We start from the raw sequence: 14249 nt of genomic DNA, 5'->3' as shown, positions 1-14249 counted from the left end.
GCAGGGGTAAGTAAGTAAGTAAGTAATTTTTATTTGTATAGCGCTTTTCCAGACCAGGGTCACAAAGCGCTTAAACAACAAAACAATATTCAATAAAGTATATACTTTAAAGGTCAAGATAAAACTGATAACACAGCAGGAGTTCCAGAATATCAAGGAAAAGCCTGAACAAATAAAAACATCTAAAGATGTTTCTTGAAGGAGTCAGTAGTGTTGAACTTAACAGACTATTGGTAGAAACTATTTTAAAATCTGACCATTCCGTATGTCCATGATTTGTGTAATCTGGAGTGAAAGTGTCTGGATGTTCTGTTCTATGTTAGTCTTTGTATCCTTTGTCTATGTTGTTTTTCTTTGATATATGTTCTTTATCTTTAGACTTAGATTGTATCATCTTATTCTTTCTCTTTATGTTCTTGTTTTTATTTTATTTTGATTTATTTTTTATGAAAAATTGCTGTATTTGGCTATTGGAAAAAAACAATTTTGATCAATAAAGTTTTACTTTACCTTACCTTTCCTTAATTTGTTTATGAATAATACACAAAGAGTTGTTTTCGCCTCCAAACATTCTACCCACGATGAATCATGCTCACGTGGATCACGCAGATGGATGATTTTATTATTAATAGTATATAAATAATAAGTATTGTGTGGTTGAGAGGCTCGCTTCAATACTTTTATAGTCTGGCATCCATGCAGCGTCAGATGCTGTGTTGGACTCACTAATCTCTACTCCTGCACGATGAGCAACGAGATGACTCACTTCCCACCAATGGTGCCAACAATCTGTTTTCATTATGTTCCAAAAGTTGTTTGCTTCCACTTTATCAGATGAAGGTATTATTTAAAGCGTCTGCATTAGTCATGCAACAGACAATGCATATATCATATAACATATAGATCTGAAAGTAAGAACCTGAATTTTAAAAATTATCCTGAAAGAAACTGGCAGCCAGTGAAGAGTTTTAAGGATCGGAGAAATGTGAGTTCTTCTACTAGAGCGGTTCAGAATTCTCTCTGCAGAGTTTTGTATCAACTGCAAGAGAGACAACTCTTGTTTAGACACGAAAATAAACTGTTACAATATTCTAAACGCGAAGACACAAACCCATGGATCGTGTTGTGACATCATTTTCCTAGAGGTTAATATAAAAAACAAGAATTAGAAGGTAGTATAGAAAAAATAACTAGAGGGTAATATAAAAAACAAGAATTAGAAGGTGATATAAAAAACAAGAATTAGAAGGTGATATAAAAAACAAGAATTAGAAGGTAATATAGAAAAAATAACTAGAGGGTAATATAAAAAACAAGAATTAGAAGGTGATATAAAAAACAAGAATTAGAAGGTAATATATATATAAAAAAGAATTAGAGGTTAATATAAAAAACAAGAATTATAGGTTAATGACTTGTTTAAAATAAATACACAACCTAATAGCTGTGTTTGTTGTCTGTTAATAAAGGACATTCTTACCAACAAATATCACAGAGATAAATATAAACCATTATCTCCAAGTAAAGCCAAAATATGCATCAGTTAACTTTAAATATGAATGTGCGAAAAGCACAGTTTCACTAGAATCAAGTTGAAATGAAAATATATAGATATTAATCGAACTTTTGTTTAATGAAAAAATGCCTGTTTTTATTGCAGTGTTTTTTTTTTTAATATTTATCATTTTTTCTAATCAAGAAGAGTGAAAAATATATATAATAATTATATTAACCATAGCTACGATTTAAATAAATAAATCACAGGAGTAGGAAAATCAGTGGGAAATAAAAACATTTATAGGACATGTCGCATTAGTAAAGGAAAAAAAACATTGTTAAAAATCACATACAAAAGTTTAATTATGGTATATATTTTGGCACTTTGTAAGCGAGTGTATTAAATTGACATAAAGGCATTTTCCTTTCTTCTTTTTGCTAAATCTCGGGAAGTTCTCGCGAGATAAACATTCTCATGTTGCTAAACTTATATTTATGTTCGAACACTGACCTGTTACTTTATATTTTAACTAAAACATCAAAACTAAGTAAGTACTAGAGACTCATTTCTTGGAACTTTAAAAAGTGGATTTTTAGTAAGAATGGCACAAATGTGCGTTACTTCCGTATCCGTTGATACGTAAACTCGCGGGCGGGTGTAATGGCGGTGTTTATGAACATTTTATTTACATTCAACACCAGATTATTATGAACTTTTTGTTCGATGTAAAGAGTTTAAACTCAATTCTAATATGGCGACGATTGCTTCGTTGGAAAAGGCGATCGCGTCATGCAAAGAAGAACAAGCAAAGCTTCACGGTTGGATCGAACATCACCGAGCATTACTTGCTGCCTTGTAAGTCGTTTATTTATTTACAAAAAATCTCATTTTTTTCTTATTTATGTAACTATATAAACTCATTATAAAGATAAATGCATTCGTGTGATCTTTATAATGCGTATTCGTCGCCTAATGGGACATCCGGCGCTGTGGCTTAGATGGTTAAAGCGCCTGTCTAGTAAACAGGAGATCCTGGGTTCGAATCCCAGCAGTGCCTTTTTACTGGTCGAACTAGTGACAGTTTAATATCGCAATCATTAGGAATACAATTAAATACATTGTCATGATAAGTTGGAAAAAGTTCCATCTACTCTTATATTTAAATGTTATTTTATATATATATATATATATATATATATATATATATATATATATATATATATATATATATACTGTATATATATATATATATAAATGTTAAAAAATGATCTGGTTGTACATAAATGCAACACACAATCAATAGTTACTTTTTGTCTCATTTTAAAAGAGAAAAAAGGAGCAAGTAATGACATTATCTAAATACATTACACTTATAAAAAAAGGTATTTTTAAACAAATTATCGCCATGGATCTGAAGAGAGGTCTGCGTTGAATATTATATAATGTAATAGTGGTGTGTATTGGCAAGAAACTGGCGATACACGATACAGTGTCGACGATAGGATATATTGTAATACTGTAGTAACAAGGATGTATTTGTATTATTGTCGAGTACTTGATATTTAATTTAGCTTAATTTACAGACCACATGACTCTTGACGGAGTCGTAACTGCTTTCATTTGTTTTGAAACCAAAATAAAACATCAGCTTTAAAAACTGCTGGAGTCGACTGTATCCTCTCGTCCTCAGTCACAGACGATTTCATTGTTCCTTTAGCTGCGGAGGACGTAATAACTGCTGCCATCTAGTGGCTGGTAGTTTGATTGCGAAACAAAAATGAACAAACGGCGTGAATAGTGGCATGTTAATTGTAAATACAAATGACAAATACAGTTGTTTTTTTTACTTTTTTCAACCATTGAAGAACTATGGTAACACAATTATACTTTTTTTAAGGGGAAGGGCGATGATTTCAAATAGTAATACATTATCTTGGAAGAGAACTTATCGATAAATCGCCTTCTTAATTTTTTACCATTTTATTTTCTGTCTATTTTTTTATTTTTAAATAGTTTTGTTGAATAAAACATGTATTTTTATGGAATATGTTTTTTAATACTATTGTTTTTACTACTTTTTTCGCAGAACCTCACGACCCGAAACACCTCCCGATGGGTCCGAGTCTCTTAGACCTGCAGGTAATTAACGTTTATTGATTATGTGTCGCACGACAATCGATAAAAAATGAATGGATACACTTTTATTCTAGGAAATTTGAGTTAAAACATAAGAAATAAAGTACACATATGGAAAATTCATGAATACGATAATAAATAAAACGTGGTCAGTAAATGAAAAAGATGTAAAAGTTGAAAAATGAATCATTTAAAAATAAAATAAATGGTGTTCTGATCCATTTATAACACTGTTATTCGCTATTCGCTGGTCGATGTTTCTAGAAACAGATACTTCTGCTTGAATCAACTGTATCCTCTCGTCCTCAGTCAACGCCGGGAGCTCTTTGTTCCTTTTAGACGCGTAGCGACTGCTGCCATCTAGTGGACGGACGTTTAATGGCAACACAAAAATGAAAAAGAAGTAAAAGTTGAAAAATGAATCATTTAAAAGTTAAATAAATGGTGTCCTGATCCATTTATAACACTGTTTGAAACTGAAACCCCTGTATTCACCGGTCGATGTTTCTAGAAACCGATACGTCACTCGGGGACACGGATGACTTGAAATTGCTGGAGCAGGCCCTGGAGAAAGCGCTGAGGGTCCGCACCGGTGGAGCGGTTTCTAAAAACGGCGGCGGCGGAAAGAAGAACGGTGGCCCTGGAAAGGAACCGGCGGCCTCATCGGGGGTCACGTCTAAAGGGTTCAAGAAACCCCCCGCTAAAGGGACTCAAACCGGCGTCAGATTCGGCGGCGTCGCTCAGAAATCGGTCGCCTCCAAACCTTCCAGAAGTACGTCGACGACAAGCCGCCATTGTCCGGGCGTCCCTCCGGGGACGAGGGAACAACAGCCTGTCGCAGAATCTGACATTTGTTATCGCCAACCATCCGTCACGTCAGCGGCTGAGGCTCCGAGCACCGACGTCTCTGCCGCTCGACAACAGACGGGGTGTGTTTTATTGTTGTTTTTTTTTTTGTGTTTGCTGTGACACACGATTAATGCTTGAATCACCTCCTGACAGGAGCTCCGCGGATCAAGCTGCCAGATGGAGACATTTGAAGAACAAGCAAAACAGGTGATGTTTAGCATCCACGTCAGATTATTAGTATTCATTCATAATGAGCTTGAATAAGCAAAGTTAAACGGCTAAGCTAAGTTAGCTATAAATCTGATTGATACTGTGTTAGAAAGAGCTTGATTTGCTTTATCCAGGCGAGTCAAACACAAGAAACTGTGGCCCACAAAGGGCCTTCAATATAATATATATATATATATATATACTGAGACATACTTTCACAATTCTCTACAAATATCTAGGGATTCAAATCATCCCCACCTAGCCATGGCTCTAGTAGTGCGAGAAGGTATTAATACACTTACATACATGAGGTACGTCAAATCGTATTTCAATTTAATTAAAGTTTATATTTCAATACAGTGTAAAATATGTAATTCGATTTAATCTTTTTACGATTAACCTGCAAAAATCTGAAAAGTCTGGCGTTTTTGTTCATTTTTTGTGTTGCCATTAAACGTCCGTCCACTAGATGGCAGCAGTCGTTACGTCCTTCCGCGTCTAAAAGGAACAATGAGCTCCCGGCATGGACTGAGGACGAGATGATACAGTTGATTCAAGCAGCTATAAAAGCTGTTTGGGCATATTTTGGTCCAAGGCAAATGAGTAATTAACCTAATATTAAAGCGGTCAACGGTATCGCAATATATCGTAACGTTGACCCTGCATCGTGATACGCATCGCCAGATTCAAACCCCCACTATTTAATGCCGATATCTCCACACATCCATTGTGATAAATTGCCTAAAAATAACAATCGGCCAAAGGAACGATGAAATTCCAGTGATCACTGAGGACAAGAGGATACATAAGACTCCAGCAGCTTTTAAATCTGTTTTTTTTTTTACAATTAAATGTAGTTGGTGTAGACTTATACTTTTTTTGGACCAAATAAAAACACGACAACTCGCAAAGCAATATCACCGTGCAAAAAATACTTACTCCACGTGTGTCATATAATATCCAAGCTAGCAAATTTGCATACACTTTTTAAAAAGAATAAATTCATATGACCACAAACCCCCGACTTATAGCAATTTATGACGAGATAAATCGGCTAGAGATGCTACCTCTTTAAAAGCTGATTGAGTCGACTGTATCTTATCGTCCTCAGTCATCATCAAGATCTTGCGAGATTTCATTGTTTATTTAATAACCGCTGCCATCTAGCGGCCAGAGTTTTAATTACAACACAAAAACGGTGCAATATTATTTATTATTATATTCATTATTATTATTATTCGTGCAGGCTTTTCCCTGATTTTCTGAGACACCTGTGTTTTCTCTGTGTTATCTTGATCTTTTTTGAGTATTTTCTTTTTGATTGTTTAAGCGCTTTGTGACCCTTTTGTAGAATATTACTATATAAATTACTTACTAACTTACAATATTTGCAGGTTAACTGTGTATAAAAATGTTTATTATTTAATTCATCTTAACACACTTTAATTAACTTTAAACTGTTAAAGAATTTTGGTTAAAAAAAATGTGACTTGAAGCCAAAAAGATAAATCCACTTCATTTGTTGTGAAACCAAAACATGTCCAAACATCAGCTTTTAAAAGCTGCTGGAGTCGACTGTATCCTCTCGTCCTCAGTCGTCCTCGGGATCTTGCGAGAATTTAGAGATTTATTGTTCGTTTAATAACACAAAAACAGTGCAATATTTGCACGTTAACTCTGGATAAAAATGTTTATTATTTAATTCATCTTAACACACTTTAATTAACTGTAAACTGTTAAAGAATTTTGGTTAAAAAACTGTGACTTCGGCAACGATACGATATATTGTGATACTATAGTAACAAGGATATATTTGTATTGTCGAGTACTTGACTCTGCTGTTGTATTATTTACAGACCACATGACTCTTGACGAAGTTTTAACTGCTTTCATTTGTTTTCAAACCAAAATATCTCCAAACATCAGCTTTTAAATGCTGCTGGAGTCGACTGTATCCTCTCGTCCTCAGTCATCCTAGGGATCATGCAAGATTTCATTGTTCCTTTAATAACTGCTGCCATCTCGCGTCGTCTGTATCCTCTCGTCCTTAGTAATCGCAGGTATCTCTCGGGATCTGATAGTTCCTTTAGATGCGACGAAAGGACCGCCGCCATCTAGTGTACGGACGTTTTATTGCAACACATAAATTCTGTGAATATTCGCATGTTAATTGTGAATTAATAATAAAAAAAATTATACTTTATGGAAATATTAAACCGTAATATAACTATGATATTTTTAAAATATGATTTAAAAGACCGAAATATATACCCGGTCAATAATTAATGGATGTTTTTATCTTGTTCTTTGTCTTCAGATTGTGGGACAAAGCAGCAGCAGCTCAAAGGAAAGTGGTGCCAGGGAGGAGTCGCTTCGTGGAGAGAATGAGTTCAATGGTATCCTTCCTCTCCGGTGATGCCTGTCGAAAATTCTGCAGCACATTTTTACCAAACCTCACGTCGAGCTCAGAAACGATACGTTTTCATTGATAGAAACGGCGGCCCTTAGTAGCCATTTCTCCAGATTGAATCTCGTTCCGTCTTTGACCTGGTCTTTCTGTTTCCTGTAGTTCCCCGAGGATTGGCCGTGTGGCGTCTCAGATCCGATCACGGTGACTCATCAGAACCTGCCGGGCCGACACCCGCCACGAGGAGACGCAGATCCCGGTAAAGGAATCGCAGAATTAAGTTACGCCCGAGCAGACGCGATTAAGATGGTACTGAAAGAGGAAGACACGACGGATGAGACGCAACTTTTTCGTGGATTTAGGCGACAAATTACTTGTTGCGTGTCGTTCTATTTACGGGTCAGGATGTTAGAAAGATTCATCCGTTGATGTAGATGAAGGAGTGAAGCATTATTCAGTCATCTCTCGCCGACACATGCAGCATGACCGACCCCGAAAAATGTGCCGACGATGCAAAAGAACAGAGGAAGCATATGTTTCCTTGAAATTGAACCCATCCTCAGTTTGATGTGAAAATGTGCCCAAAACATTGTTATTGGTTTTTTATATATAGCATGTTTTGTTAATACTTGTTTATGTATCAAAGTAATAATTAATGGTTAAATTTCAATTTTAAACGTTTAAAAAATATTTAATTGAAATAATTTAAGCATTTATTATACTGTATTTATTATTTATAATGAAATTAAAAATATTCTATTATTCTTATTCTTATTGCATTCATTTAATAAATGTTCTAAATTCAATATTTTTTAATTTATAGCTATTCAAATGCAATACAAAAATGTTTTTATGATTCTGTGCTTCTACGTTTGTCACATGATCGTCTGCCTGGCGTATGATTGGCTATTGAAAATAAGTTGGTACTTTCTATTGGCACGTTTTTATATTGAATTAAAAAGGCTACAAATGAAATAATAGTGAATTTAGAAATGTTGTTTTTGAGTTAATGGAATTTGAATATTAAACGAAAATATTCGGTTTAAATGGATTAAATTGTTTAAACATGAAAATAATACATTTAAATTATTCAAATAAATAATTAAATGCTAAAAAACAACACATCTAAAGTTCATATTTATATTCAATCATATTTGCAGAGGAAAAAACTACTTATAGTTGTTAATTATAGGTAAAACTTTTCTTTAATAAATCCTTTGACTCCTTTCAACTAAAATATTAATAACATATTTTATTTAAAAAGCGCCTTTCACAAGACTCAAGGTGGCAATACAATTATATACTGTATGTATTTGTTGTTTTTTAAATGTAATTATATATATATTTTAAATTAACCGTCAATGTGGAAGTGATTGAGTTAAATTGATTTTTTAAAATAATAATTTAAAGCTTAAAAACCTTTCAATAAAAGCTTCAACATTTTAAATTTTTGAATTTATATTCAATTATATTTACAGAGGAAAAAAATACTTGTGGTTGTTGATTATAGGCCGGAATAGTTTTTTTTCTAATCAAGGATAACGTCTTAAATAAATGTTGCTCTTCTTTATAATAAAATAATAAACTGTATGTATAAATCTCAATTTATTCATTTGGGAAATTAATACATTTTTCAATGTTAAAAGATTAACTGTCAATTCCACATTGATGGTTAATTTTTTGAGATGATTGAGTTAAATCGATTTAAAAAAATAATAATTCAATGATTAAGGATAACGACATTTCCATAAAATACTATGTAAATAATAATACACTAGTCATGTTCATTGGTTATCCATTGGAATAATCCACGAAAGCCAGAAGTCTAAAAATGCATTTCCATTCCTTCCAACGATCCTAACGTGGCAGATCGGGCGAGAGAGTTTCCACTCGCGCTGCTCATATGACTGGATCACCTTCAGGGAGGAGGTTTTTGTTTATGTTTACCGGTAATAGCCTCCCAGCTGCAGCTCCAGAGAGAGAGAGAGAGAGAGAGAGAGGGAGAGAAAGAGACGACTTCTTCATTTCCAGCTGGTTCATTCATTCCTAGAGTCTCATTTTATCACATGTTTTAATGTCTGTGCTTCACGTCCGGGTGTTAATGAGCTAATGCGGCCTGTCCTTCCCCGGGTCCATGGAAAATGAAAACAGAGCCGAGGGGGTCGGGGGGGTGGGGGGGGGCGAGATCCTAAATCCAGATCAGGACTTTCCTTGGTCCGTGACGGGCAGGTTTTTTAAACCGTCCATCCTGACGTGGTCGGGCGAGGGCCCCGGGGCTATTTTTAAAGCCCGAGGCAGCATTGCAGAGAAAAAAACGTTTTAGGGGTACGGTTGCTCACGCTCTAAAAATAAACCTCCATTTTTTTTCCATCAAGAGTGGGATCGATGGAGGCCGGAGGGAGGGGGTCCTCACCCCGGGGATGGAGGAGCGTCGCTCCCCCCGACGGTCGTCTACGGGTCCAGATCGGAGTTTAAAGACCTGGAGAGGCTGCGGGTGAAGGTGGCGCTCCTGCAGCAAGAGATGAACCTGCAGCAGGTACAACAAAAACCGTCGCTCCAGGGGTTCGCTTTTAAAAAAAAACACAAACATGTGACTCTCAGGCTCTTTCGGATGCGATTTCCCCTCGACTGGCATCGATCGTCGTTCCGGGATGTTCCGACCCGTCGGTGTTGAGAGACGTGTACTCCCTCCTGGGGGAAGGAGGGCGACGCTTCCCCGCCATCGTCCTGGACTCGGACTGAACTCTCTTCTCGGTAAAAGGGATTACGAGCCTCGATATCTGATCCCCACGTTTGTCAGGATCACGTATGGAATCATGTAAACTATGGTCAATATGTCGATTGGTTTTTATAACGTTTTACGGAGACACTTGATAGACTGAAGGAGAACTTGATAGACTGAAGGAGAACCCGTTGACCTTTTTGAAGGGGTGCGTTGACTCCCCTGTATTTCTGGATAAAAACTGTGATTGTGAATTAAAGTGTTAATTTGTAAAGTATGGATCCGGATATTTAATGTTTTAATTTAACCTTTTATAAATGTTTAAACTTTGAATTTGTTTTATTGAAACGTTGTTATTATTTTTAATTAATCATATTCAATACCTTATATATTAAAAGGTTGATTTTTATATTCATTATAAAAAAAAGTGTCACTATTATACCAACATTTTGTATTGAATTTTAAAGGCTATGAATGAAAATGTGTTGAATTTAGAAAATTCATTTTTCCATCAATTGAAACAAGACTATGAAACTCATTAAAAATAATCTTTTTGAAAGTATTGACGTTTGTTTTCATCATTTAAAAAACGAATAAAACCTATCAATACACAAATATTTAATTCAATTATTGAATAAAAACGAATTTAATCTTTCAATATATCAATTGTTTAATTCAATTATTGAATAATAAACTAATTTAATCTTTCAATATATCAATTGTTTAATTCAATTATTGAATAATAAACTAATTTAATCTTTCAATATATCAGTTGTTTAATTCAATGATTGAATAATAAACTAATTCAACCTCTGAACAAACAAGACATTTAATTAAATGTTTCTATTTAAACTAAATTGAATCTTTCAATAAAGAAATGATTTAATTTAATTATTTAGTAATAAATGAATTCAACCTCTCAATTGACAATTTATTTAATGCGATTATTGACTAAAAGAAATTCAACTTTTAAACATACAATGTATTCAACTTTTTTATACAAACAAATTTAACCTATCACTACATCAATTATTAAATGTATTATAATGATATGTATAGGTTGTTTTTTTTTAATCACTGCTTAAAAAAACAACTTTTCAATAAATACATTTGAAGTCTCAACTTTTTACATTTTTGCTAGGCTAACATAATGCTAAACTGTTAGGAATTTAGATTAGAGAAAACATATTTACCACTAAAATGTTGTTAGCATTAGTTAGCAAGGATAGTAGTAAGAACTGAAGGTAGGAAAAGAAGTGATGTTAGCTCATGCTAATATTGTATTCCTTTATTCAAACTGTGTTTATGTAAAAATGTGTTCACTCGTCTTTTCGATGCTTAGTTAACATCACGCTAAACGGCTAAGAATGCTAACAACTGAAGCTAGACTAGAATATTCTCTAACGAATTTCTAATAATTACTAAAAAACAATAAATAGAAACCAAAAAAAAAGTTTTTCAAATAAATGTATGTTTATAAAGAGAATGTGAATATTAAAGTGAAAGCTGAAATTGTTAGCAATTAGCAGTAGTTAGCATTGTAGCATATTAGTACATAATAAAAATAAATAAATAAATGAAATTCATTTCTCTGAACTATTTCCAGGTGTGGTTATAATAATATATTCAAATTCATAAATATATCATTTATTTAAATAGATATATCAAATTATTAAGAAAACGTTGTTGCTGTTAAATATGTAGATATAATGTACGTTTTCCAGTATTAACTTGTTCTTCCTTTAATATTCAATAGTTTATAAATATGTTAAAAGATATAAGCTAACTTAATAAGAATAGCAATTAGCATTAATTAGCAAGTAAAAAACAACTAATGTTGGCAGATGATTCAAAAAAAATATTAAGGGAAATAATTTCTCTTCACTCTTTCCAGGTATTAGCGATAATAAATATATATATATATATATATATTAATTATATATATATTAATATATAGAAAATGTTTGCTGTTCTTGGCAAATATCTAGATATAATGTAAGTTAGCCAGATAATATTTAACAGCACCTTTTCTTCTTGTTATTTTTGTAAATATGTTAGTGTATATATATAATATAGGGCAGATCTATTCTATTTAGATTTTTTTAATTTTATTTTTATTTCTGGGTGTTTTTTATTTTTTGTATCTTGCTGTTTAAACCGAATTTCCCCTGGCGGGACAAATAAAAGGATTCTGATTCTGATTCTGAAGTTAGTCTGGTCAAGTTAAGGGCCGTTTCATATATAACCTGTTTTAAAATCTGCCGTTTTTTTTGTAGTTAAAGTTTATATCAAAAGCCTTTCATGGTTTAACGTGAGTATTTGTTGTTTGATGTTTTAATTTGTACTCAATTAAGTCAGTCTTTATTCTTAAATGTACGTTTTCTTCCTTTTATTCTCATTTAAAACGAAAAATACTTTAGTTCCTGTTTCGCAATCAAATCAAAAAAAGAAAACACATCAATAAAAGTCAATTTGTGTTGGAGTTAAATCGGGGTTTGTGTTCTCACCTGCTGTAAACGTGTCATGAGGGAGTAGGCGCGAGCGAGGATCTGCCAGAGTCGGTGGACCCGAAGCAGACAGGGAGGCAGATGGTGGAGGGTTCACCCAGCAGGACGTGGGTGTTGAAGCCCTTCTGCACCTGGACCTCCACCAGCAGACGCACACAACCGTCGCTGTGAGTCACCAACGTGTCGTACAGTAAGTCACGAGTCACAAACACTCTCTCAGGAGGGCAGGAAATAAATCATTGAAGGAGGCGTTTGAGACCTTAATGGCTGATTAAGAACACGGCGAGCAATTGGATCAGCGTGTCTGATGGGGGGAGGAAGGCGCTTAAAACGGCATCAATCCCACCTCCATCCACGTTCGACTCCCGTGAGCTGAATGCACAACATCCTCCAAAGAATGAGGCATATCTTCATCCTTTCACCTCGATATATATGTGTATTATAAGAACGGGAAGCTTCGTCAAACTGTGTTGGTTTTTTTACGCCTTGAGGGCGAATCCACGGAACACCAAGAATCCGATCTTCTCAAAACACGTTCGCAGATTCCTCTCGTTTGTTTTTTAATCAGGATTTGATTGCAGGAAATTACACGATGACTATTGATTACTGTGTTCAGTCGCTGGAAAAGGAGGTCGCTGCACATAAATTTCCCTTTTCGGCTCAACTTAAATGAGATCCACAGCTGCATGATCCTTACTAGCTTGACGACGAGCTGATTTCTTCCAAAGAGTTTTTACTTTTAGGTGTACTAAATACAGCTATATTTTACTGTAATAAATTGTAATTAATATTCAACTGCACTGTATGGGCTTTTAAATAATATTTTATTTTTATCATATATTTTTATTGTTTATATTCCACTAAAATGGGTGTATGAAATAAAATAACTCATTTTTTTTATTTAAAATCCACATGCAAACATTCACTTCGTTTTTGTTCATTTTTGTGTTGCAATTACATTTCCGGCCACTATATGGCAGCAGTCTTTACGTCCTCTGCAGCTAAAAACAAGTCAAGATGACAGAGGACGAGAGGATACAGTGGACTTCTGGCAGCAGCCAATATGTACTCCGCAGCAATAAAATCCAACAAAGTCCCGCCTATGACTGAGGACGAGAGGATACAGTGGACTTCTGACAGCAGCCACTATGTACTCCGCAGCAATAAAATCCAGCAAAATCCCGCCTATGACTGAGGACGAGAGGATACAGTGGACTTCTGGCAGCAGCCACTATGTACTCCGCAGCAATAAAATCCAGCAAAATCCCGCCTATGACTGAGGACGAGAGGATACAGTTACTCCAGCAGCTTTTAAAGCTGATGATTGGACATATTTTGGTTTCAAAACAAATGAAAGCAGTTATAACTTCATCAAGAGTCATGTGGTCTGTAAATTTCTGCAACACCAGAGTCAAGTACCCGACAGTACTGCACATATGTACTAAGTACTACTGTATTAAAATATATTGTATCACCAGATTGTTGCCAATACACATGAATTAATCACACACAAGGGGGCAAAAATGGTTGGACAGTCAGGGTAAAACAATCTATTTATTTTACTGTAAATAATAGGGTGTTTATGATTATTGGGGGATCATTTAGAAATTAATTTAAGTTTATTTTTGCAGCTGATTATATTCAGAGTTTGTCTCGTACCAAAGAACTCCAGAGAGAGGTGTTAAACTCGATTTTATAAAAAACATTTTGCGAGGTTGACCACGTTTTCTCAACGGAATTGTCATTCGAGTGTGGTAACGTAAAGCATCTTTAAAAAAACACATAAAAACCTCTTCTTCACCACCGAAAGTATCTCAGCATTTTTTTTTTGTGTGATAAATAATACAATAAATATAAGAATTTCTTGGGTCAACGATATGTGTCTATCTTGCGGGCCACGTAAATTTAATTGACCTGCCA

At 34.5% G+C, this 14249-nt stretch overlaps 1 protein-coding gene and 1 non-coding gene across 2 annotated transcripts; both read left to right on the top strand.

The window, feature by feature from the left end:
• Positions 1–2059: 2059 nt before the first annotated feature.
• tedc2 (tubulin epsilon and delta complex 2) lies at positions 2060–10259 on the top strand. The gene is made up of 8 exons (XM_087808813.1): positions 2060–2353; positions 3585–3637; positions 4146–4563; positions 4637–4690; positions 7011–7089; positions 7263–7359; positions 9476–9636; positions 9702–10259. The coding sequence occupies exons 1-8, from the start codon at positions 2250–2252 to the stop codon at positions 9840–9842; spliced, it is 1107 nt and encodes a 368-aa protein (XP_087664939.1). The 5' UTR covers positions 2060–2249; the 3' UTR covers positions 9843–10259.
• trnat-agu (transfer RNA threonine (anticodon AGU)) lies at positions 2482–2555 on the top strand. The gene has a single exon. It is a non-coding gene; the product is annotated as a tRNA-Thr (tRNA).
• Positions 10260–14249: the final 3990 nt, after the last annotated feature.

This window comes from Callionymus lyra, chromosome 15 (genome assembly GCF_982586985.1).
Source record: "Callionymus lyra chromosome 15, fCalLyr1.hap1.1, whole genome shotgun sequence".
Classification (NCBI taxonomy): Eukaryota; Metazoa; Chordata; class Actinopteri; order Syngnathiformes; family Callionymidae; genus Callionymus; species Callionymus lyra.
Note: the sequence above shows the minus strand (reverse complement) of the source record. Positions and strands in the feature narration are given on the sequence as shown.

Bases quoted from the DNA above. Each gene is read 5' to 3' on its own strand.
- tedc2 (XM_087808813.1), top strand. From the start codon at position 2,250: ATGGCGACGATTGCTTCGTTGGAAAAGGCGATCGCGTCATGCAAAGAA. The intron at 2,354-3,584 runs GTAAGTCGTTTA...CTTTTTTCGCAG, and splicing joins CGAGCATTACTTGCTGCCTT to AACCTCACGACCCGAAACAC. The intron at 4,691-7,010 runs GTGATGTTTAGC...CTTTGTCTTCAG, and splicing joins TTGAAGAACAAGCAAAACAG to ATTGTGGGACAAAGCAGCAG.